At 41.5% G+C, this 27,008-nt stretch overlaps 1 protein-coding gene across 1 annotated transcript in view; it reads left to right on the forward strand.

The window, feature by feature from the left end:
* The window catches only part of Csnk1g1 (casein kinase 1 gamma 1), a 151,060-nt gene that overhangs the window by 98,889 nt on the left and 25,163 nt on the right, over nucleotides 1-27,008 (forward strand). The window contains exons 11-16 of the mRNA XM_042054723.1: nucleotides 8,117-8,351; nucleotides 14,282-14,367; nucleotides 17,055-17,139; nucleotides 17,414-17,562; nucleotides 18,930-19,034; nucleotides 26,320-26,430. Coding sequence (XP_041910657.1) covers nucleotides 8,117-8,351; nucleotides 14,282-14,367; nucleotides 17,055-17,139; nucleotides 17,414-17,562; nucleotides 18,930-19,034; nucleotides 26,320-26,430 — 771 coding nt within the window. The remainder of the gene's footprint in view (nucleotides 1-8,116; nucleotides 8,352-14,281; nucleotides 14,368-17,054; nucleotides 17,140-17,413; nucleotides 17,563-18,929; nucleotides 19,035-26,319; nucleotides 26,431-27,008) is intronic.

A 27,008-nucleotide genomic window follows, 5' to 3' on the forward strand; every position in this document is an offset into this window, starting at 1 on the left:
GTTAACTATATTCATGTCTCTCATTTCTCCCCTTAGTCACCTCTCCCCCTTTCTCTCCCTCCTAGTCTCCTTCCTTGCCCCATCTCCCTTCTGCTTCCATGTCATACATGCATATGTACATACATATGCATCAGGTATATATGTGTGTGCTTTCTGTCTCTGTAATAAAAAACCCAGGACCCACAACAAGTTTTGTTTTGTTTAAAGAAAAGCTTTATCATTTTCACAGACTATGTCAACTGCTAGCCTGATTCTGGTTTGCTTGCTGTTCACAAGCCTGCCAAGAGAAGGCTTTTGTGGGGGCACCACTAAATAGATATTTCATTTTTATTATGATTTTTCTTTACTCGTGAGAATTCCATACATGTATACAATGAAATATGATTGTAGCCAACCCTAAGAGACCTTATTTAGCTATAAAATATATTATGTCATGTACTATATATTATAGTTTCTTTTTTAAAAACCATTTCCAGGACCCCATAGCCTCTCCCTGGGGAAACAGCAGAGAGAGCCTGTGTTTTAGGCAAGCTCATCCCATGTTTGGGTGCTGGTGGGCACAGTAGCTCCCAGCAGGAAGGAGAGTCCCAAGCATTTACAATTGAAACAGAGGTGTTCGGAGCTGAAGAGGAAGAGGCCCCACCCCTGCCCTATCAGCTTGATTCGTGGGAACGGAAGCAACTCTTCCCCACGAAGTATAGTCAAAGTTACAAGCCCGTTCTCTGAGTCAAGGTTATTGAGTTATCTGCTTTGAAAAGAAAGAGAGAGACGGGGGAGGGAGGGAGAAAGGGATGGAGAGAAAGAGAAAATGACAGAATCTCAGATAGCTCAGACTGATCTCCAACAAGGTGTATAGCCAAGGATAACATTGAACTGGTAATCCCCCTGCCTCCACCTTCCAAATTCTAAGATTACAGGTATGTACCATTGTAACCTCTGAGTTGATGTTCTGATCTGGAGTATATGGTGTAAGAGTAGGAAAGGGAAGCCCCCTGTGGAAAGCAGAGCCAAGTCTCTTAGACTGCCCACAGAGATCTTTTCCCAACCACTGGATTGTTTGAGGGCCACATGGCAAAGGGAGGTGACCTTTAAGTGAGGAGAGTATCCTGGACCACTGGGGAGCCACAGTGGGATCCTAGGGGGTCCTTCAAAGTGGAAAGGAATGAACAGGGGCAAAGGAGAGAGAAAAGACTATACCTGGATGGTGTTAGCTTTGAAGGGCGGCTTTATAGCCAAGGAATGGGGAAGCTGCTAGAAACTGAAGAGGGCAGGCAAAGACACTTTACAGCAGGCTTCTAGAAGGAGCAGAGCCCTGTTGACACCTTCACGCTAGCCTAGTGAGACCCAGTTTGGACTTCTGAGTTCCAGAACTTTAAGATTCTCAGTCTGTGTTGTCTGGAGTCACTGCTTTGACGGACATTATGATAGTAACAACCGAAAACCACAACACCCCAACAACAAAAAAGAAAGTGTTCTTTCCAGAAGGAAGGAGGTGCTGGACGGGAAAGTAGGCTTTAGGGAAAGTAGGCTGGAGCAGCTGCATCTATGGACCAGTCTCTGGGCATCCTGTTAGGGATTTTCTAAGAGGAGAAGAAATCTGCTCCCCGTCACATCCACGGTCATGTGCATCTGTTCCTTAAAGAAATGCTCACAGTGCCCGTGAGCAAGGGCAGGAAAGTCTGTGTGCCCTGCACAACCTGGGCAGCTGTTTCCTTCCTCCACTGCTGGTTGCCAGGAGCAAGTTACTCAATCTTTGTAGGCGTCAGTGAGGTGATGACAGTTATCTGATTTTTTTTTATGACGATTAAAGATGTATACCTATAAAGAACTCTGCCTCACTGCTGGCACATAGGGGACACTTAAGAATCCTACTAGTAATTCTAGTGACATCTGGTAATATAGTATAATTCTGGCCTTGGAGCCAGACTGCTTGGGTGTGGAACCTACCTTTGCCTCTTGGGATGTCTGTCAGGGCAAGTGATATTATCTCTTCACCCACTTTTGTTCTTATGCAAAATGCAAATGTTATGAGCATTACCCCCGTAGCTGCGAGGAGGAGTGGGATTAAAACCATTAAAGCGCCAGCTAGCGCTTCATAGATACGATACACGCCATCTTCCACCATCATTGTCCCCTTTAGCGCAGGGTCACCCTCACTCTGGGTGGTTAATAACTAAACAAGCTTGGTGGCATCTCGCACAATCCCAAGACCTTTCCAGACACTGCGGAGGAACATTATCATTGTTCTTCCGATCAGGAAGCAAGATGTGGTAATACTCCGTCACGCTGCTGCAAAGAACCGTGGGAAGTCCGTTATCCTAAAACACCTCGCGTTGGAACCGGGATGCAGGGAGTGTTCAACGTCATGGTCTCCTGTGCGGTCCTGTAGAAGTGTCTGGCTGACCTGAGGATTTCACGCTTGGTAAGGCGGTGAGAACATTAGGTTAAGAAGCCCTGTGAACTTCCTGTTGAGAGAAATCCTTTCCACTCTACCAAGAACTCTCACTTAAGTAGATAACCGACAGGAAATACGACAGCCCGTTCGTAAACCAGCCTTTGATGGCAACAGCTGATTTAATCAAAACATTCTGGTGCTTCCTCCACCCCCCCCCACATGAGCCCACACAAAGGATGAACCAATCCAGCTGTGGAAAAAAATATTTGTTTAACTTTGCCACATTTGTTTGCTCGTAGGGACTGTTTAACTTGATTGGGCGGAGCAGTTGGAAAGAGAGGAATACCCGAGGCCCTCTATGACTCTGACAAGTAGCAGGAATGCCAGCAGCCTGGCGGCATTTCCCTCTCAACCTGTGTGTGACAGTTCCTCAAGTTCCTTGTGTTCATCATCTGAGTCAGAGAACTGGCCCAGTTCTGCATCAGGCTTTGGGGGCAGCAGTGTAGAACATGAATTCGAGAAAATAAATAATGTGTGCTTGCCTAGCTGCGCAGATGATTTTAATATATGATGCTTGTTCTACAAAGTCTATTGAAGCATTTGTGCAAGGCGTTGTCTGGGCAGGGCATTGTTTGCCCAGGGTTAGGTGTCCCAGGAAAGCAACGTTCCCAATTAGACACAGGTTAAATCTCAGAATTCCCAGTGTCATTAAGACCTACACCAGTCACACAAATCCCCATCGGGAGCGGAAGCTCCAGTGATCTGTGATTGGGCTTTTGGAAGCTTCTGGACAGGTTCTATATTAAGGGCGGCTCTCCACGTTTAAGGGAGAGGAGGCAGAAGGGAGCAGAGGAGGGTGGACAAGATGGCTCAGTGGGTAAAACTGCTTCCATCACACCTGATGATATCAGCTGGATCCCCAGGACCCATGGTGTCCTCTGAGCTCTACATGGACAGCGCAGCACATGTGTGTACAGCCACATCCCCTACAGAAATAAAATCAATGTCAGTCAACATTTTTCATCTTTAAGGACAGAGCAGAGACAAGCCAGAGGAGGAGGTGGCTGTAGCTACAACGGACCTTTTCTGAGCTGGGGAGGATAAAAATATACGCAGTCATCAGGCCCACGTCTGCTGATTCAACTAACCGAAGTTTGAAAGTACTCAGAACCAAAACGGCACCTGACAGAACACATGGCACAAATCACATACCTTTTTTCTTCTTTCCTTCTTTGTTTTTCAAGACAGGGTATCTTTGTGTAGCCCTGGCTATCCTGGAGCTCACTCTGTAGACCAGGCTGGCCTCAGACCCACAGGGATCCACCTGCCTCTGCTTCCTGAGTGCTAGGATTAAAGGTGTGTGCCACCACTACCCAGCAAATTACACAGTTTTAAGGTAATTGTTTTTAAAAGTGTTTTTACAAGTATGCATTAATCATATGTAACATTGGTTTCATTATGACGTTTTCATGCATAAAGATATAATGTCTTTTATTCATCTCCATCCTCCTGTCTCCCACCCACTCTTTCCCACTAGCTCTCTCCTGTTTTCAATGTCTTTTTGTTTCTTATGTGACCAATGGCTTTTGTTAAGGTTATGCACAGGACTGTGGGTGGGACTCACAGGATGCTGTGCACCTCACCAGTGACTACACCACTGAAGAAAATGTCTCTCCCTCCCTCATCAGCTCCTAACTGTGTGTAGATCCTTCTAGGACGGACTGCTGACAGGTCCAATCTTGTAGCCATCTGGGGTTGGTAATCACAGCCGCTGTGTGTTCAGCGGTGCAACATGTAGAAGGAAGCGGGCGGGCTGTCCCGCCACCCGGCTAGCTTTACCCAAAATAATTACACGGAAACTGAATTCTTTTAAATCACTGCCTGGCCCATAGTTTCAGCCTCTTATTGGTTAATTCTCACATCTTCCTTTAACCCATACTTAGTAATATGTATGTGTAGCACCACGAGGTGTGGCTTACCAGGAGAGATCTTAACCTGCGTCCATCTCGGAGAGGAGAAGCATGGAGACTCACTATGGCGACTGCCTGAAGCATCTCCCCAACTCTGCTTCCTTTTTCCCACAATTCTGTTCTGTCTACTCCACCTACCTAATTTTCTGTCTCTTAAAGGGCCAAGGCAGTATCTTTATTAATAATGAAAGTAACACATAGACACTCCTCCATCATTTCCCCTTTTTCTGTTTGAACAAAAAAAGGAAGGCTTTAACTTTAACATAGTAAAATTACATGTAACAAAAGAGTTATCAAGCAAGAATTACAGTTACAATATTTAAATCTACTTTATCTTTTATCATAACTAAGGAAAACTATAATTACCTTATTTTTCAACTCCATCAAAGACTCCAGAAGGATATAATATTACCTAAGTAAACAAGAAATATGCAGCTTTCAAACTCTAGAAATGAGAGACAACTCGCTGCCTGGACAGTCACCCAAAGTTTCTCTGTACCGTTGGGGCATCCATCTTTAGCCTACAGGCCCATAAGTATCCAGCAGACATTTCCATGAAGCAGGAAATTCCAAAGACAGTTCAGTCACTTTCTGCTGTGTCCTACAGAACGTCTCACAGACTCTTTAATGAATCAGGAACCCCAAAAGGCCATCTCACCTTTAGGCGAGTTCAGCAGTCCTCTTTCTGTGGGTTCCTTGTGTCCAGTTTATGCAACAGTCCAGGCAAGAGCAGTTTCTTGCCCAAATGGCTAACAAACTCCATAAGTAGCCTCTTCGATGCCCATCTTCCTCTTGAAGTAGATTAGTGCTGCCAGGAGCAGACGTATCTCATTGTCATGAAAAACCCTAAGTTATAAAACATTAAATGCCATATTCTGCAGTCTTTGAAAGATATGAAGAATGTCTATCTAACTAAAATATATCTCTACATATCTAGAAAATCTAACATGACTACAGGCTTAACTATTATCAATGATTATCCATTAACAACCTATATTTCCTAATTATACATTACATTTTTAAATGAACTACACAATTACAATACCTTAATCAAGATCAGAAATACATATACATATAACAAATTGACCTTAAAATCCATACCAATGCAAATTATTCATATCTATATCATCTCCCCCTTTAAATGTAAAAGAACATTTATAAACAATATTTGGGAAAATGGGCACAGTTTTTTCTCTCCAAACTGCTTTCTGCTGAATAGGGGCGTTGTTATTTAGGTCTTTTATGTTATAACCTATCTGCCAGGTTCATCTCAGTTGGCAGTTGAGTGAAGTAATTTTTTGAGGGTGTTCACAGCAACCTTTCAGGAGGGCGTGGTCTATCATACCATATTGGAATAGAAGCAATCCACAGAGTCTCATCCTCTGTGAAAACAAAAGAAGAAACTCTTTTTCAAAGCATCATGTTCTTAGATCCAAATCCTGAAGTCATACCATTAAGATGTCCATTCTGGTCTAGCCTGGCAGCCCATATAATGAAATGTCTCTCTGTATTTAGCTCCTTTACAGTCAAAAATTTTAAAGAAAACACAATAAAATACATAATCCAGACTCTCTGTGAATTTTCCATTTTTACGTGGCTTATTTTTACTCTATCATTTTACTTTTTTTAATCTATAACTATCTATACTCTGTCTCTTTAAAGACTTTACCCTTTTTTTAAGGCATTAACTTTATTTTTTATATTTTTTTTTTCTCTCTCAAGCCTATATACATTTATCCAACATTGTGACTCATTTAAAAGTCTTTTATGTCTGAATCTGTCCTATTGTGAATCTGTAATTTTTTTACTGTCGAGAAACATGTTTGACTTGCGCCTTTACATCGCTAAGCACTTAAGACTCTAAGCTGTGACATTCCTAGGTCAAAAACAGGTACTGCGGGCTTGCCCCGCCCAGTCCAACATGGCGGAGCCACTTGTGACTCTGAATCGGTTGCACCTCTGAGCTACAGAGCCGCTGGGCTGTTCTAGATGTTGGCTCCACCTCTCTCCAATTTCAAAATGGAGGATGTACCATTTTCTACTAGCTCTGGGGCTGCCAGGTAGGAGCGGCACGCAGCACTTTAATTCTGAGACTGAGCGTGCAGCACAGAAACTCTTTTTATCCAAGTTACAGCCAAATCTGACGCGCAGAGCACCGTGCAGCCTGGAAACATCGGCAGAAATCCGCCATGTTCTCCCGCTCGCCTAAGCCTGATTCCGCCATCTGCCCAGGTGCAGGCAGGGAGCAGGGAGCCATTGGCATGGTCTCAGCGCACTCTCCTTCCTATCCCAAGCGGGAACACAAATATCCAGGCCCATAAAAGCCATTGAAATGCTTTATAGCCAGAGTTTGCACTGGCGGCACAGCCCCAGGAAGCCGCGTTGTAAAATGACTCAGCTTTTTTTTGCCACTATTGCCGAAACAGGAAATCTCTCTACGGCTCGTCCAGGCAAACAGCAAAAAGCTGTGTTAAACTCTCTCTCTCCTTTAATTAAAGCCCTCTCAGGTTTTTAAGTGGATTTAGTCCATCACGTTGGAGCACCAATCTGTAGAAGGAAGCGGGCGGGCTGTGTCCCGCCACCCGGCTAGCTTTACCCAAAATAATTACACGGAAACTGTATTCTTTTAAATCACTGCCTGGCCCATAGTTTCAGCCTCTTATTGGTTAATTCTCACATCTTCCTTTAACCCATACTTAGTAATCTGTGTAGCACCACGAGGTGTGGCTTACCAGGAGAGATCTTAACCTGAGTCCATTTCGGAGAGGAGAAGCATGGAGACTCACTATGGCGACTGCCTGAAGCATCTCCCCAACTCTGCTTCCTTTTTCCCACAATTCTGTTCTGTCTACTCCGCCTACCTAATTTTCTGTTTCTTAAAGGGCCAAGGCAGTATCTTTATTAATAATGAAAGTAACACATAGACACTCCTCCATCAAAAATGTAGTTTCGGTTTATAAATCAGTCAAGTGGGAGATAAATAAGAGACAAATGGATTTTGTTGTTGTTGTTTTATTTTTTGGAGACAGGGTCTTACTATATACCCCTGGCTGACCTGGAACTCTCTTATGTAGACCAAGCTGGCCTTGAACTAATGGAGATCCATCTGAGATTAAAGGCATGCATTACTACACCCAGCCAAGAGATGGGTTTTATTTTAATTTTAGTTTCTGAAACCTTATGCTGAGTCAGGGACAGTGGCATATCTACAATGCCAGCTACTTAAGAAACTCAGATAGGAAGATTGCTTAAGTTCAAAACTCAAGGCCTAGCTAGACAGCAAGCAATACAGAAATCAATGAGAAGGAAAAAGTAAAACTGAAAAAAAAATTGGGGGGCCAGTTAAATGGCTCAGCAGGTAAAGGTGCTCGGCACCAAGCCTGACACCCTAAATTTAGTCCCCAGACCCATGTGGTAGAAAGAACTGACTTTGTTCTACAAGTTATCCTCTAACTGCCATACCATGCCCATGAATGAATGAATGAATGATTGAATGAATAAATGAATGAATCAATCAGCATAACTTTAAAAAGGAATATTTTGGGTCAGGCATAGTAGCACATGTCTTTGATCCCAACCTTGGGAGGCAGAGACAGGCAGAGACAGGCAGAGTTTTGTGGTTCCAGGATAGCCAGAGCTACATAGTGAGAACCTGTCTCAAAAAAAAAAAAAAAAAAAAAAGGAGGGTTCCACCCTCCACCCCCGCGTGCTTATTTCAAGGTATTTCCATTATTTTCTTTCTTTCTTTTAGCTTTCTCGAATGGAGTATGTACACTCAAAGAATCTCATTTACCGAGATGTGAAACCAGAGAACTTCTTGATTGGCCGACAAGGCAATAAGAAAGAACATGTAATACACATAATAGATTTTGGACTGGCCAAGGAATACATTGATCCTGAAACCAAAAAACACATACCTTACAGAGAGCACAAAAGCTTAACTGGAACTGCACGATACATGTCTATCAACACGCATCTCGGCAAAGGTGTGTGTAAAGGGGCAGGTCATGTGAACAACTTTGTTTTCCAATAGCACTTTATTGTGCATTACATTGTGTATTACAGCTTGTACCATTTGTTGCATCATAAGGTAAGTGACTTTTTTGTACTTAAGAGATTGAGATGGTAAGTTAGTAATGTTTCCAAATACCTTCATATTGATGGAGTCTTAATTCTTTCAACTGTTTTCTGATGCTTTGTTCCTCAGCAGTTTAAAAACTTAAGTTATTGCAGCAAGGTAGTAGTATTTGAGAGGGTTTGATAATGACACTTGTATTTACACATGTTTGACTCTATATAGGAGCAGACAAAAGGAGAATATCCGGCTTGTGCCTGTGTTAATGAAGAGGTTTCACTAAAGCATGGATTAGGGGGCCGAAGAAATGGCTCACCAATTAAGAACACTGACTGCTCTTATAGAAGACTAGGTTCAGTTCCCAGTACCCACATGGCAGTTCACAAATATCTGTAACTCCTGTTTCAGGGGATCTGATACTCTGTTCTGACCTTTTTGGCACCAGGAACACACATGGTACACAGACATACATTCAGGCAAAATGTGACTTGAATAGAATGTTTAACCCAGTGGGTCATTCCATGTGATAGTTATCTTCATTATTCTACAAGGTATGTTTTGAACATCTACCCTCTGTGATAGTAAAGTACTTCATCATCTTGATGTGCTGCCATTACTAGTAGAATTATCTCCAGAAGGGGGTTTCATGAGGTCCAACTGTTCTTCAGGTCAAATCTTAACATGTCGTAACATTTTGTTTATTCTCTCCATTTTGGAAAAGAAAACTCTGTGTGTGTGTGTGTTTGTATGTATGTGTGTATGTTTTTTCTTTGTTTGTTGTTGTTGTTTGTGGTTTTTTGTTTTGTTTTGTTTTGTTTTTGGTTTGGTTTTTTTGAGACAGCGTATCTTTGTGTAGCCCTGGCTGTTCTGGAACTTGGTTGTAGACCAGACAGACTTGACTCAAACTCAGAGATCTGCCTGCTTCTGTCCATAGGGCAGACTTTTCTTTCCTGCCCACCAGTTCCCAAATAACCAACACAGAGACTCAATATTAATTATAAATGCTCAACCAATAGCTCAAGCTTGTTACTAGCTAACTCTTACATTTTAAATTAACCCATATTTCTTATCTACATTTTGCCATGTGTATTGTGCCTTTTCTCAGTTTGGCATGCCCATCTTACTTCTTTCTACATCTGCTCAAAACTCAAGACTCGGCCCTTCTTCCTCCCAGCATTCTCACTTTGGCTCTCCTGCCTAACTTATCCTGTCCAGGTTCTGGCCATTCAGCTTCTTTATTCAACCAGTCTCAGCGACATACATTCACACAGTGTTATTCAAACAGCCCACATCTGCCTCTCAAGTTTTTGGGATTAAAAGCATGTACCACCATGCCTGGCAGGTATGCTTGTAATTGGGTATGGTAGTGCACTTCTTTAATCTCAACACTCTAGAGGCAAAGGCAGATGGGTCTCTATGAGTTTGAGACCAGCCTCATCTGCAAAGCGAGTTCCGCTTCATAGTGAGACCCTATCTCAAACAAAACTCACAAACTCTGCTCAGGTGTCACATCAGAGAAGTTTCCATAGGAGCTCTAATGTTGCTGGTTTTGAAATGTATTATATTTTGTAAGTCGTAATGGGGGAGAAAGACCCTGGGAAATGTGGGGTGTGTGTGTGTGTGTGTGTGTGTGTGTGTGTGTGTGTGTGTGTGTGTGTGTGTGAAAAATCTTTAAATCTGTGGAGAGCTTGCCCTCTAGTGCTCACTTAACTACAATTCAAGCACTTGCCTAGTGAATTTTTTTTAGTATCAAGAGGCTTCCTGTAACATACAGGAAACAGATATAAAAATGGAGAGGTGTGGCTGAATGGTGGTGCATGCCTCTAATTCCATCACTTGGGAGGTAGAGGCAGGCGGATCTCTGTGAGTTTGAAGCCACCCTGGTCTACAAAGTGAGTTCCAAGACAGCCAGGCCTGTTACACAAAATAAAAACCACAAAATAAAAAAAGTTTGGAGAGGTGTGATACTATGTGAGAAACTCCAGATGTGTTTTCCCTTTCTGCTCTGTTCATCTCACAGACTGCTTGAATACTTATTTCTTAAGTTCTGCTAACAGACTTTCATCTGACTCCTTGTTTTCAATCGTGTGTAATATTTTATTGCAAATTTCAGACAGCCCATGTAAACAAAAGTGTTTGGAAATCTTGCTGTTTTATTTCATTCTCTTTTTTTATTTTATTTTATTTATTTGTTATGTGTACAATATTCTGTCTGTGTGTATGCCTGCAGGCCAGAAGAGGGCACCAGACCCCATTACAGATGGTTGTGAGCCACCATGTGGTTGCTGGGAATTGAACTCAGGACCTTTGGAAGAGCAGGCAAAGCTCTTAACCACTGAGCCAACTCTCCAGCCCTTTATTTCATTCTTTTAAAAAGGATTCACACACACACACACACATACACACCTTCTTTTTGTTCTAGAGATTTTGAATCTAGGCACAGAATTATGTCCCAGTCATGGATGTCTTCTTTTTCTGTGAGTACCTGACTTTCAGAACCCTTCTTGTCAGACTCAGTGGCCCATTCCTGTAATCTCAATAGTTTATAAGCAAGAGGTAGGAGGATCACCAAAACTTCAAGGCTTTCCTGAGCTTCATAGTGTGTTCCAGGTCAACCTGAGCTACCAACTGAGACATCTTTCTCAAAAACAAAACAAGGGCTAGAGAGGTGGCTCAGAGGTTAAGAGCACTGACTGTTCTTCCAGAGGTCCTGAGTTCAATTCCCAGCAACCACATGGTGGCTCACAGCCATCTGTAATAAGATCTGGTACCCTCTACTGGCCTATAGGATATATGTAGGCAGAATACTGTATACATAATAAATATATAAATCTTTTTAAAAAAACTAAACAGGAAAGTCACCTTCTATCACAGGGCTGTTTACAAAGTTGCCTTTTCCAGTGGGGTACTCTGAGTTGAAGATGACCTGGGAGGTGCTGGGGGTCGAAAGAGTGTTTGGAAGGCAGATACAAGGTAGTAACAAGGTGCAATGAAATGTACATGTGAAAGAGTATTACTCATTTTTTGTTAAAATATTTTTTATATATTCAACTCTGTGTGTATGTGTGTATATATGTGCGCACGTGTGTAAAATCTGTCCTTGACATATTATTCACTCCCAACTCCTGGACTTCCTCCAGCACATGCTGTTCTCCCCTTCATCTCCTCCTCCTCTTTTAAGTGACCCACTAAGTCCAGTTAGTGCATCCTTCGTGAGCATGAGCCATATCCCAGAAATAAAATGGCTTCCCTCCTCCTCTAGCAGCCATCAGTTGCCAGTCGCTTCTCAGCTAAGGGTGGAGCCCCACAAGCACCTCTCCCACGTGTTGGAGTTACTGACTGGCTTGATCCTGTGCAGGTGACTAGCTGCTGGAAGTTCATGAGTGCGGTGGCCATTTCATAGCCAAAAGACAGTATTTTCCCCATCCTCCAATCTTTACATTTTTCCTCGCTGTCTTCTTTGTGGCCCTAGAGTCTTACTGGAGGATAGAGATGTCCCAATTAAGGGAAAGCGCTCACCAGTCACCTATTCTCAGAACTTTGAAAATTATAAGTCTCCTAGAAACTTCTCTCTGGTGAAAATTAGGAGCAGCACTAATATATGGGTGTAGACAAATATTTAGAAGTCAGTTTAGGGGGCTGGAGAGATGGCTCAGAGGTTAAGAGCACTGGCTGCTCTTCCAGAGGTCCTGAGTTCAATTACCAGCAACCACATGGTGACTCACAACCATCTACAGTGAGATCTGATGCCCTCTTCTAGCCTGCAGGTATACATGCAGACAGAACACTGTATATATAATAAATAAATTGGAAAGAAAAGAGAAGGCAGTTTGCACTAGTCGTTCCTTTTTGTGCAAGTGTCACAGTTAAGCATGTTGTACTGCACTTTTAGTCTGTGGCTTTCCCAGCCTAGGTGATAATCTTGGGTATAACTGTTGCTCAAAAAATCAGAATCAAGTTGAAGGCAGTACTAAGCAAAATGGTGTTATGTGTTCCTGTAATCCTAACACTCGGGAGGCTGAGGTATAAGGACCATGAGTTTTAGGCCAGCCTATTTTAAAAATAAAACAAGTGGGCTTGAGAAATGGCTCAGAGGTTAAGAGCACTGGCTGTTCTTCTCAGAGGTCCTGAGTTCAATTCCCAACAACCACATGGTGACTCATAACCATCTATAATGAGATCTGGTACCCTTTTCTGGCATGTTAAACATAATAAATAAATAAAACAAGTTAAAGGTAGTCTTTTAGTTCTCTTATGTACTTTTCTCTCCTTTTTGAGACAGGTTCTCATGTAACCCAAGCTGGCCTTGAACTCAAAGAGATCATCTGCCTCTGCCTCTGTTTCTGTCTCTCTGCCTTTTGAGTAATAGGGTAAAGGTATGCACCACCAAGCCCAACTGTTACCTCTTTTGGTGATGCTCTAAACTCAGCTAAAACAAAAAGTAAACACAAATCCTGCCTAAGTAATTTTAGTACTTAAGAAGTGGGGGTAGGAGGATCATCCTGAGCTACATAGCCACCTTTTGCTACATGAAACCCAAACTCTGTAAAACAAGAACAGTAAATAATAAATAAGATGCCTGTGATGAGCCATAGGTGGGAAATTCAATGTAGATGCATGTACTAGTATTCAGTTGACATCCAACATATTTCTGTGAACTTTTCTGTAGTTAGTAATTTATCTTCCCATTTCAAAGGAGAGAAAAAACTAGCAACTCGTTTTAGTCAAGTTCCAAGGATAGCAACTTGTTTTGTATATCCATAGAAGACACTTTAGTACTAAACTTGCTGAGTTGTCCTGAAACTTTCTCTGTAGACTATGCTGGCCTCTAACTCACAAGATCCACCTGCCTCTGCCTCTGCCTCTGCCTCCCAAGTACTGGGATTAAAGGAGTGTGCCACCACTGCCCGGCTTACTTGCTGAGTGATTGATTGATTGATTGATTGATTATGTATTCAGTGTTCTGCCTGCATGTGTATGCCTACAGGCCAGAAGAGGGCACCAGACCTCATTACAGATGGTTGTGAGCCACCATGTGGTTGCTGGGAATTGAACTCCAGACCTTTGGAAGAGCAGGCAATGCTCTTAACCTCTGAGCTATCTCTCCAGTCCCACTTGCTGAGTTTTTAAGGTGGTTATGGGATACATGGAGCAAGTAGGAACCAAGAAGTGATTCTTCTCTGCTGACTTGAAACTGAACTGTTTATTTTTGTGATGAATTAAAATTGTTAAACATCTGGACTAGTGGTGCTGTGGTGGCATACACCAGCACTTGGGAGGCAGAGGCAGGTAAATCTTTGTGATTATAAGGCCAACCTGATCTACAGAATGACAGCCAGGGCTACACAGAGAAACCCTGTCTAGGGTAGAGGCAGGGGATGATAAACATGTGACTTAGGCATTCTACAGCTTATATCTTTGCAGGCCTAGCCAGTGGGGAACTATTTGAAATTAGCTTCAGCTGCTTGGTCTGCTGCTCACTTTCCCTTATGGTAGCCAAAGGGTAACCGCAGCTCATACGCTACAAGTCCTCATTCATGTATGTATTATTTCATGTTCAGACAGATAGCAGTGCTGAGTAAGGAGTGGTTTGACCACCATCTAGCATTAAGCCTTGATCTTAATTTAGAATTTGTTCTTCACTTACTGTTTACTTGTTAGCAACAAAGGAAGGCCACCCACTGCTTTTCAGTTTTGATCTAAAATATTTCTACTTTGGGTATAACAAAGATTAGTAAGCAGAGCCTTTCAAAGCAGAAGGGCTTGGGGGATTACTTGGTTTTAAAGCTCTTTGTGCTTTAATAGCTGCAGACATAATATGTGATCTGTCTTCCCTCTTAGAGCAAAGCCGGCGAGATGATTTGGAAGCCCTAGGCCATATGTTCATGTACTTCCTCCGCGGCAGCCTACCCTGGCAAGGACTCAAGGTATCCTTGAAAGTGCTTTGTCTCTCTCTCAGTTGATAATGAAATGGCTGCTGGCTGGCTTGGTGTCTCTAAAAAGCACAAAGGGGAAGGTTGATTTCAGAGGTGAGAGGTGGGGATTAGTGACATTAGTCACATTTAAGTGTTCACCTAGGCTTCAGGAGCTCCAGTTTGTTCACATTTCTCTTCCTCACCTTCTTACCTTACTTAATCCTACCTCTTTGTGTTTGCATGTTTCATAATCAGTCCCCCCATTCCCTCCCAGCCTTGGCAGTGCTGCTTTTCTCTGCATGTTGTTGTCCCTCCTCCACTATCATTATATAGCAGGAGTATTCCCAGGTTATCAGGGAAATTCTAGAACAAATTGATAACAGCAGCTGCTACAGTTAACCAAAAAAGCCAGCAAGATTTTTCTAAGCTCCTAAGGTAAACTGGAAAATATTTATTTATCCTACATAGGCAAAAGACTCACCTTAACTAAAATAGCAGGAAAAAAAATCAGGTTTAACATTGCTCTTCATATACATTATTGAATAAGTAGCTTTTCAAATAATAGCCATGTCTTACACACTTAAAGTTTTAGTTACTTTCTTTAGGTAGATGTTGTACAGTGCCTGTGAGTAAACTATTAACTAACAAAACTGATACAGTTATAAGCACTATAATTACTCTGTGACTGTTACTGGGAAACATAAGCTTGTTTTTTTTTCTTCCTCGAGTCAGGGTTTCTCTGTATAGCCCTGGCTGTCCTGGAACTAGCTCTGTAGACCAGGCTGGCCTCAAACTCACAGAGATCCGCCTCCCTCTTCCTCCCAAATGCTGGGATTAAAGCCATACACCACCACTGCTTGGCTGAAAGTTAAGCTTCTAACTCTCTCCAAGGTCCTTTACATAGTTAGATATAAGGTATATTTTTAGTTGTAATTTATTTCAATGTATTACTATGAAAGAACCTTAATCTGTGATTTGAGGTGCCTACACCTTCCTTCATGTAGGCAGATAATTAATTTTCCTATGTTTTCTAGGATGATTGATCACAGGGCCTTGTACATGCTAAGCAACTGTTCTTTCTCTGAGCTACAGCCAGAGCTCCATTCTCTTAAAAACAAAATTCTTAAATTATTCTCCTGACATAATCATCCATAATCATCGAGTCATGTATGCCTTCCCATTGACAGTGACTTCTTACAGATAGCTACACGTCCTACTTGCTGCTCACGTAGACAAATAAGTTCATTAGTATGCAGACTTGTTACTTGCTTGGAACTTTTGTGGGCCATGCAACCCCATTTTAGTGGTATTGATGAATTTAGAATCTTTCCAATTTACTTTTTGCTCGCTGTTACTTAAATCTGGATGAAGTCAGCTGGCTAGAGCTTAATGAAGAGCCCAAGGTCAGAAGCTTCCTGTGTGCAGTCCTGAGAATGCCCTATTTGAACTGCTTGGACACACTGACACCCACTTCTTTGTTAACAATGCCTATTCTTTTTTTTTTTTTTTTTTTTTTTTTCAAGACAGGTTTTCTCCGTGTAGCTTTGAAACCTGTCCTGGCACTCACTCTGTAGACCTGTCTGGCGTCGAACTCACAGAGATCCCCTGCCTCTGCCTCCCAAGTGCTGGGATTTAAGCTGTGCGCCACCAACACCCGGTTTAGCAATGCCTGTTCTACAGATAACTTTCATTATGTCTGGAAAGGTTTTGTTTGTTGATTGGTTTCTCTTGTCTCTAAGCTATATCCTCAACCCTGGAAACCTTTAGAAGGTTTTTTTTAACTTCTTGTGCCTCTGTTCTTTTCAGCTTGACTATATATATATAATTTTTCTTTCCTTTGCAATAGGAAAACAAATTACTAGCTGCAGAAAAGTTCACAAAACTGTGTGACTTCATCTGAGAAAATATATCTTTGGATGTCAACTGGATACTAGTATACACATCTAGTAGAAACTGGAACTGAACATAGAAAGAGAAGGCTGAGCCTGGCAGTGGTGGTGCACGCCTTTAATCCCAGCACTAAGGAGGTTTAGACAGGGGATCTCTGTGGGTTTGAGGCCTTCCTGGTCTACAGGAGCTAATTCCAGGAAAGGCACCAAAAGCTACAGAGAAACCCTGTCTTGAAAAAAAACACGGATCTAAGTGTCCATGGGAGTTTTCTAAGCTGCTATGATTTTTAAAATTCTGCTTCATAATGTTTTTGTTTTGTAATCCTCTCTATCCTTCTCATGTGAGATTACTAAACATATTTCAAATGTGACTTTCTTGAGCACAGCAGGGGTTTACTTATATCTAGACACAGCATGTCTTACTCTTATTCGTTAAAGAGGAAAAATATTGAGATCCGCTAACAAATCCTGCCAGCTTGAATGAAAACAACTATTGTGGTGGCTAGAGAAATGCCTTGGTGGTTTAAGAGTGTGCATTTGCTTTTGTGGGGCACCCAATTTCCTTCCCTAGCACCCACATCAGTTAGCTTACAGCCACCTGTAACCCCAGCTGCAGGGAACTGGTGTCGTTTTCTGGCCTCTTTGGGCACATATTCAACATACACACATACACATATAATACACGGATACATACACACATAATTGAAAGTAAAATCTTAAAAAGAATATAACTTCAGTATCTGAAAACATATTTAAACTCACTTTCTTAGTATATTTTTCCAGGTAATTTTCTTACTTTACTTTCTACAGGCTGATACATTAAAAGAGAGATATCAAAAAATTGGTGATACCAAAAGGAATACTCCCATCGAAGCTCTCTGTGAGAACTTTCCAGGTAGGATGCTGAAAGGATAATACAGCCAGTGTGACTGGCACTTTGAAGTAGGCAATGTCACAGTATCTATAAATACCAAATAGGTATCATTTACATTTCTTTTTATTATTATTCAGCCCAAGGAAGGTATCACTTTTATTTGGTCCCTAAAGAAAACATTAATGTCAAGTAATCTGTACAGATATTTCTTGTGTGGCCCAGGGCTTAACCTCTGGGGAGACGTTCAGCTAACAGGCATGGCTTTTTACCCTTTTTTTTTTTTTTTTTTTAACAGAGGAGATGGCAACCTACCTTCGGTATGTCAGGCGGTTAGATTTCTTTGAAAAACCTGATTATGAGTATTTACGGACCCTCTTCACAGATCTGTTTGAACGGAAAGGCTACACCTTTGACTATGCCTATGATTGGGTTGGAAGGCCTATTGTAAGTATCCTTTAAAAAAATTCTTGCTGGGTGGTGGTGGCTGCAAACTTCTTTAATTCTAGCACTAAGGAGGCTGAGGCAGGCAGAGAGTTCAAGGCCAGCTTGTTCTACAACAAGTGTTCCAGGACAGCCTGGGCTGTTACACAGAGAAACCCTGTCTTGGAACCAAACAAAACAAAACAAAATCCCAGACCAGTACTGCCCCATTGTTTTACTTGACAGTCCTTCTACTTAAATCTTTGTGGGGAAATTGCTTGCATTTACCAACCTTTTTCAAGTAACACTATAGGTTCCTGTCATTAGACCAATGAGTTGTATGTTTTTTGGATTATTGCTTATAGGGGCTAAAGAGATAACTCAGCAGGTAAGAGCACTTGCTGTCTTTACAGAGGACCCAGGTTCAGTTCCCTGAAATTACAGTCTGTAACTCCAGTTCAAGGGGATCCAGTACCCTGCCTTCTGCTCTGTGGGCACCAGGCATATATGTAGGGTGTTCATAGACATATTTAGGCAAACTCTTACACACATAAAATAAACAAATCCTCAAAGATTATTATGTATATATCCCAAGATACCTGAATTTAAGCCAGTGTTTTACACATTTTTTAAAAACTGACTCACAGTTTAGTTCTGTCTGTGCTGCTGAGGAACTTGACTTCTATAGGAGCAGAATTCTAGATGTACTAGTTCTGCCACAGTCACAGCATCAGAGACTGTGCTAACAGATAATGCAGTAGAGCAGGCGTTCTTTCTAAGGTAGCCTGCCCTCAAATGGATTGTTGAGGACCAGACTATCTTCCCTTCAGCAAATGACCAAATGCAGGAGAACAAGATAATTTAAAAGAAAAACAGCAGGGGACTGGAAAAATGCCTTAGCAGTTAAGAGCACTGGCTACTCTTCCAGATGACCTGGGTTCAATTCCCAGCACCCACCTGGCACCTCACAACTATTTGTAACTTCAGTTCCAGAAAATCCAAACCCTCTTGTGGCATCCTTGGGCCTGCAAGCACGTGGTGCAGAGACATACATGCAAACTGAACACCTATAAAATAAATAAAAGCACCTATAAAATAAAATAAATTTAAATTTTTTTTAAGAAAAGGAAAAGACTGATTCATAAGAATTAACATGCTGCTTCCCTTTGCAGAACTATTGCATTAAATTTGTTTTATCCATTTGACCTTTTTGGGTAGCAGTTTTTGAGACTGGGTCTTATTGTGTAGCTTTGACTATCCTGGAACTCACTCTGTAGACCAAGCTAGCCTCAGACTCACAAAGATCCACCTCACTCTGCCTCTCGAGTGCTGGGATTAAAGGTTTGCACCCCCATACCAGTTACCATTTGATGTTCCTTTCATTTTTCTAGCCTACTCCAGTAGGATCAGTTCATGTAGATTCTGGTGCATCTGCAATAACTCGAGAAAGCCACACACACAGGGATCGGCCATCACAACAGCCTCTTCGAAATCAGGTATGTGTTAGGTTTTCATTGTTTTAGTCATTCCCCTTCTTTATAGCTCCTGTTAAACCCATATTCTTCCCCTTCTATCTGTTAGTGTGTGTGTGGAGTTAAAAACAGCTGGTTTATGATGGCATTGGAGGAACTGTCAGAGCATGTTTAAATGCACTGAAACGAAGCATGCAGCAAAAGAATCTGGGCCTGACCCACCAGCTATGGTGTCTCAGCGTTGGGTAGAAGCAGACAGATCTCTGAGATAGAGGCCAGCTTGGTCTACATAGGGAACTCCAGGCAACCAGACTGGATAATGAGGCTGTTTCCAAAATAGAAAAAAGAATCTGGGCCTGAGGGAGTACTCTGGTTTTCAGGAGACCTCATCGCTCGCTGGCTGTGAGCTAGGATCTAAGGTCGGAAGGACTGTTGGACCTACAGATGTACCACATGGTATACATAGGGTCCTATCTGCAATTGAATCTGGAGCTTATACCAGTTATATCTTCCTTTGCTGATAAGACTGCTGATTTGGCTTTTCAACTGACCCAGTACAAACTGCAACCTGTACAGTTGCAATCATATCCAAGTTGATTTGAAAGTTGTGTAAGATGTCTTAAAGATAGAGTTCAGGGACAGAGTATTTGCCTGGCACATACAAGCCATGGATTCAGGGTCTGGCAGAGCCACAAAAAAAAGGAAGAAAGGGGCTGGAGAGATGGCTCAGTGGTTAAGAGCATTGCCTGCTCTTCCAAAGGTTCTGAGTTCAATTCCCGGCAACCACATGGTGGCTCATAACCATCTGTAATGGGGTCTGGTGCCCTCTTCTGGCCTGCAGACATACACACAGACAGAATATTGTATACCTAATAAATAAATAAATATTTTTTTTAAAAAAGGAAGATTCATTTATGTTTAGAACTCAGTGTGATGGGGCATGTCTTTTAATTACAGTTCTCTTAAGTTGGAAATAGTTAAGATTGCTATGAGTAGAAGCCAGGGTGGGCCACATTGTAATATTCTTACCTCAAAAGTAAGTATATAAACAAATCTTCATAATTTCTTATCAAAGGAAGGGAAAGTGAGCAAAGTCATTGAGAAGCGATAGTACAGTGTGTGTGTGTGTTTGATTTTGTTTTTTGAGACAGGGTTTCTCTGTAGCTTTGGAGCCTATTCTGGAACTAGCTCTTGTAGACCAGGCTGGCCTCTAACTCACAGAGATCCGCCTGCCTCTGCCACCCGAGTGCTGGGATTAAAGGCGTATGCCACTACTGCCTGGCTGATAGTACAAAATATTAACAGAAGTAATGTTGTAAATAGAACTCTAAGTGATATTTTCCTAAAACATTTTCTAATGAAGTTCCAGTTTTATAATAAAAAGATACTTTAAAGGAATGTATAGGGCCAGGCAGTAATGCCGCACACCTTTAGTCCCAGCACTCAGCATGCAGAGGCAGATAGATCTCTGTGAATTCAAGGCCAACCTGGTCTACAGAGTGAGTTCCAACCAGGGCTCCATAGAGAAATTCTGTCTGAAAAAAACAAAAACAAAAAAGAAGAATGTTTAGGAAGAGAAAGGGATAAACATGAAACCATACTCATTATAGTTCTGCCCTTGTTTGGGAGTTGGGTGGGTTTCGAGACAGGTTATCTCTGTAATCTTGGCTGTCCTAGAACTTGCTCTGTAGAGCAGGATGGCTTCGAACTCACAGAGATGTACCTGCTTCTGCCAAGTGCTGGGATTAGAGACATGAGCCTCCACTGCCCAGCTTTCATAAACACAGACACACACACACACACACACACATATACACACTTTTTAAAAAAGATTTTATTATGTATACAATACAGTGTGCTGCCTCCATGGTGCCTCCAGAAGAGGGCACCAGATCTCATTGTAAATGGTTGTGAGCCACCATGTGGTTGCTGGGACTTGAACTCAGGACCTCTGGAAGAACAGTCAGCATCCTTAACCTCTGAGCCATCTCTCCATCCCCACACTTTAAAAAAAAAATCAAGATTGTCCATATGAAAGAAAATGAGACAGGGTGTCTCCTGCCCCATTGCTATCTTGCTTCTCCCTTCAGTAGTCTCATTACTCTCCTCTGCTTTCATGGTGTATAGGGTCTGTGCTATAGATTGACAGATATAGGCACTTGCTAGCAAACCTAATAACCTCAGTTCAATGCCCAGGACTCACATGGTAGAAGGAGAGAGGGATAAATAGGGAGCTCTTATTTCCAAAGATCTGACAAATAGATAGGCCATGAAACTAGGTAACTATAGCACAAGATAGAACAGATAAGCATTGAAAAGTTTTACTACTTGGAATTAGTTTTTGTTTTTGTTTGAAACAAGGTCTCTGTAGACCAGACTGGCCTCTCAAATACACAGATATCCACTGAGTGCTGGGATTAAAGGTGTAGGCCACCATGCCCAGACTCATTTGAAATTCAAAGGAAATATTTCCCCTAGCCAGAGCATGGCAAATTATTTTATGAGGAAGAAAAACAAATGCTGCATTTGAAACAATTGCTTTTGAAAGAAGTAGAGATGGACAAGACAGTCCAAGCATTAAGAGTGTGTATGAGCAACAACAATTATGTATCGAATAAAGGAGTTCTCAGAATCATTTCTAAAAAGATTGGAAGCTAGGCTGAAGAATTGTTGGTCCTTAACTTCAACAGGTACTTGGACTAAAAAGCAGAAGACTGATAATGAAGAAATTTGCTTTAAACTTTTTATTTTAAACGTGGCAACTAGTGTGGGGGAAAAGTGAGAATAAATTAAAATATGAGGACCTGAGTTCAATCCCCAAATTTGATTTTGATCCAGAGCTATTCTTGGTGGCATGAGTTTATAATCCCAATGCAGGGAAGGTAGAGACAAGGGGATCCCTGGTGCTCACTGACTAGCCAGCCTGGTGAAAATTGTCAAGCCCCAGGTCCCAATGAGAGACCATGTCTCAAGAAACAAGGTGGCTGACTTCTGAGGAACATGACCTCAAAGGTTGTTCTCTGATCTCCATGTACACACATGTACTTGCACTCACATAGGCGTATACCTCTAAATGTAAACAGTACACACAAAGCATTCCTGCACTGATCCATACCTCTGCATCAGTCAGAGCACTTGCTCAGCCTGCACAGGAGCTTAGGTTCCATCATCCACACACATGTGAGTGTAAATGAATGTACATTTCAGTCCCTTTCTTTCTCTCATTTTTTTTTGGGGGGGGGGACGTTCTAGACAGGGTTTCTATGTGTATCCCTTGCTCTGTAGACCAGACTGGCCTTGAACTCAGAGATCCACCTGCCTCCACATCCCAAGTGCTGGGATTAAAGGCTCACCACCACCCATCACCATCACCTGGCTCTCTTTCATTTTAAATTATTATTTTATATTTATTTTTGTTCTGGAGATCAGACCATACACAAGTATGCATCTGGTGAGCTACATTCTTAGTTCAAGCCTTTCCCTCCTCCCCCAATTTATGTAACTCAAAACAAATGCAAAACCAACTTTTATGGAATGGGGTGGTAACTCAGTTGGCAAAATGCTTGCCTTGCAAGCATGAAAACTTGAGTGATATCTGAAGAACATATGTGGGGGAAAAAAAGCTGGGTGGGGCCTGGAAAGTTAACTCAGCAGTTAGGAGCACTTGCTACTCTTCCAGAAGACCCTAGTTAGTTTCTTAGCAGAAAATATACAAAAAAAAAAAAAAAAGGCTGGTAATCACCCAAGCACACACCTATAGTTCCAGTAGTGTGGAGACTGAGACAGACTGTTCCCTGGGACTCACTAGCCAGCCAGTCTGTTTACATGATGAGTTCCAGGCCAGTGAGAGACCATCTATCATAAAATAATAATAATAATAATAATCATAATCATAATCATAATAATAAATGTGGATGGTTACTGGGAACAACACTAAGGTTGATCTCTGGCCACATGTGCATATGGACACAAATGCTTACAAAAAAAAAGGAGAACAAAACCACTATATATGGGAGAAGTGATTGTTTTATGTATGTTCCATAAAACTCTAAAGAATTCTAACTGGCCAGTAAAATGGACTTTTTAATGTTTTATTGGCATATATTGGTTATGTGTGATGGTAGGTTCCATTGTGACAGCTTCTCATAGTCACCCTGTCCTTTCCCCTTTTGCTCTCAGTAATCCTTTCTTCTTCCTAGCTAGTTTCTCTTCTACTTTTGTTCCTTTTTTTTTTTTTTTAAGATTTGGTAGCCTTGTCTGTAACTCCTGTTCCAGGAGATCTGACACCCTTACATAGACATATATGTAGGCAAAACACCAATGTGTAAAATACAAATAAATTATTTTAAAAAAATAAAAAGCCAGGCAGTGATGGCTCATGCCTTTTATCCCAGCACTCGAGAGGCAGAGGCAGGCAGAGCTCTGTGAATTTGAAGCCAACCTGGTCTACAAAGCTAGTTCCAGGATAGCTAGGGCTGTTACACAGAGAAACTCTGTCTTCAAACAAACAAACAAACAAAGATTTACTTACCTTATGTATTTGTATACGTGTGTGCTCAAGTATATATAATGTATACATATACCATGTATATGTGGGTCCCTGAAGAGGTCAGAAGAGGGTGTTAGATCTCCTTGAACTGGAGTGGCAGTAAGCTCCCTAGTGTGAGTTCTAGAGACTGAACCCTGTGGTTCCTCTGGAAGAGTCAGCAAGTGCTCTTAACTGCCAAGCCACCCCTCTAATTTCCATATCATCTTCTGTTTTTCGTGACCATTGAGTTTAATTGGTGTTACTTACAGGGGAATGGGCTACGGGGCTGAAGAAAATGTCACCCAGCAACTATTAACTTCCTATAGATCCTCAAATAGGGGCAGGTCTTTGAGAAACCCTCGTCTTACATTTGGTTGGTTGGTTGGTTGGTTGGTTGGTTGGTTGGTTGGTTGGTTGGTTGGTTTTTGGTTTTTTGAAACAGGGTTCTCAGTGTTGCAGCTCTGATTGTCCTGGAACTCATATGTAGACAAGGCTGGCCTCAAACTCAGAGAGATCCACCTGTCTCTGCCTCCTGAGTGCTGGGATTAAAGGCATGCAACACCACTGCCTGACAACATTTTAATTTTTTTCATTTATGTGTATGAATGTTTTTGTTGGCATGTGTGTCTTTGTGCGTTGTGTGTGGCTGGTGCCCACAGAGGTTAGAAGAGGGCATTGGATCCCCTGGAACTGGAGTTAGGGATGGTTGTGAGCCACCGTGTGGGCACTGGGTACTGATCTTAGGTCCTCTGCAAGAGCAGTAAGTGTTCTACCTGCTGAGCCATCTCTCCAGTCCCTTTAATTCTTTAAATCTTAGGAGGATGGGCACTGTTGTGGCACACACCTAAAGCAAGGGATTATGTGTTTGAAGCCAACCTGGGGCTGCATAATGAGATCCTCAAAAGTAAAAAAAAAGTCTCAAAAAGTAAACAGCTTTATAGGACTGATACTACATAATAGTTTAAGACCTTAAATATTATGCTCAAATTTTACTAAATTGGTTGTGTATATTCTAACATTAGAAAAACAGATTTAGTCTATTATCTCTAGGCATCAGACAATGTCCCTAAGTTTATAATATGGTATTATTATGCTGTACACCATTGAAAAACTTAACATCTGAATATCTTCAACAGAAATTATTGGAAGGGAAGCATCAGGGTAGTTTGTACTCTAATACGAACTACACAGGTTACTAGTGGGATGATGGTTTGCCAGTTCAAGACTAGTCTGAACAACTTAGCAAAATTCTATGAGTCTGAGAGGGAAGGAATGTTTATAATAATTTGAACTCTCTTGTGTTGTCCACAAAAAACCCTACCCCACTTTGTAGAAATTACATAGTAAACAAGTTAATACAGCTACCTACTCATCTCCACAGGAAATAACAGCAAATATGGCCAGAATCTTTTACAATGCTATTATTATCCATGTGACCTCATTCATAGTCTACTAATAATGATGAGTAAATTGTAGCTTTATAGGAAATATCTTTTAAGTGACTTGCCAGTAAGCTTTAAGCAGTTCCTATCAATGAAATCCTCAGCAGGAGATAGCCAATATGGAGCTTTAAGCTATTACCTTCTCATGCTTCATTTTTCTTATTTTCAATTTAGCATACAAAGTAATAGGCATTATCATAGAAGTTTTATATATATATATATGTGTGTGTATGTACTATATATATATATATAATACATTGTTCTAATTAATTCTCCTTTCCCTGCTCCATTTTTTTCATAGAATACACATTTATAGCTACCAGCATTTCTGAGATTTCTAGGTTCCTTACCTAGTGTTCATGTAGAGCAACAATATTGCACCCTATCCCCTGCTGCTGCTAATTATCAGCAGCAATTAAAATTTGATTTACTAATTCCTCATTACTGCCTCTCACACTCCTCATTTTTTAGTTTTTAGAGTCTTAGGACTGTCACAGCTGTGCAGCATGATGTTAGTACCTCCTCAGCCATCTGGACAGGGCAAGGGGCACCTAGTACAGATTCTTCAGTACGAAAAGTCACACATAAGCGAGATCAGAAGAGTATGAGGTCTTAAAGAACAGAACAGACAGGTAAAGAAGGTATGAAGGCAGCCTGGATGGCAGCAAAAATAAAAACAGAAGAGGGGCTTTGTTTGTTTGTTTGTTTGTTTGTTTGTTTAGTTTTTCGAGACAGGGTTTCTCTGTAGCTTTTGGAACCGGTCCTGGACCTAGCTCTTGTAGACCAGGCTGGCTTCGAACTCACAGAGATCCGTCTGCCTCTGCCTTCCGAGTGCTGGGATTAAAGGTGTGCGCCACTGCCGCCGCCTGTCATGGGCATTAATCTTGAATAGGTAGTAGGTTCATTGGCTCGGTTCCTCATGTAAAAACTTTGATCTGCTCAGTGAAATCATTTATAAATGAAGTGTGAAATTTATAATAATGAAATAATTTATAAGTATGACTGTTTGTTTGCTCAACACTCTTTTGACTTTCTGAATTTAATCCGCTTAGTAGCTGCTGAAACTACATGAATGTGAAAGTCAAAGCGTGATGTCCAGCTTTCGGTTGGCTCCCTCCCTTCCTTTGTTCAGTACAGGTTTTCTTTCAACAATGTGTTGGTTCATTAGTGAAAATAAATACGGTCACAGTACTATTTCTCAGTGCTTTGCAGCAGTTGTTAGTGTCAGTCTCCAAACAGAACCCTACAGGAACACTAATGTACTGGATTTTGTTGTTGTTTTCTGTTGCTTTACCTCTCCTTCCATATCTTGCTGTCATGCTTCCTAATGCCTAAGCAGACTGCATCATCAGAGCGCCGAGGAGAGTGGGAAATCCAGCCCAGCCGGCAGACCAATACCTCTTACCTGACGTCTCACTTGGCCGCAGACCGCCATGGGGGTTCAGTACAGGTACCTACTGTCTTCCCTGGCATTCTCAGCCTGTCTTGTAGAATGTTGGTTTGCTCTTGCAGTTTTGGTTCCTTTCAGATGGTCACTTACAGCAGGGGTGAGTTGCTTCTTTTTAACTGTTTATCTCTGTGCTGATTTTCTATGTGGACTTTGGTAAAAGTAATTTTTTGAGATAATTACTGCCTTTTATCATTGACTTAGAAACATCTGCGTGATTTCTTTTTTGAGTTAACCCGACCTATAATCTTGATCTACTCGTGATCTACAAAATATCTGAATTGTAACTTAAAATTGGAGCCTTCCAGTACTGGAGGTATGCGTGTGTAGCTCACCCTGTGATGATAGAGGATTTAGCACCTGATAACCTGGGAGTATTGACTGATTAATTTCCTGAGCAGATATCAAAGAAGTGGAGCTATATTCTGGTTACTCTGAAATAAATTTGGTCTTGAAATTATTTGTTTTTATTTGAGCTAGCATAAGGTTTTCTTCTCTGTTTGGTACCAGGATATCTTCTATCTTTCACTTTCTTGTGTGTAATTTTTAAAATCCTAAAGAAAAGTCAACTGAACATTTTT

Source organism: Arvicola amphibius, chromosome 3, assembly GCF_903992535.2.
Source record: "Arvicola amphibius chromosome 3, mArvAmp1.2, whole genome shotgun sequence".
NCBI classification, from domain to species: domain Eukaryota; kingdom Metazoa; phylum Chordata; class Mammalia; order Rodentia; family Cricetidae; genus Arvicola; species Arvicola amphibius.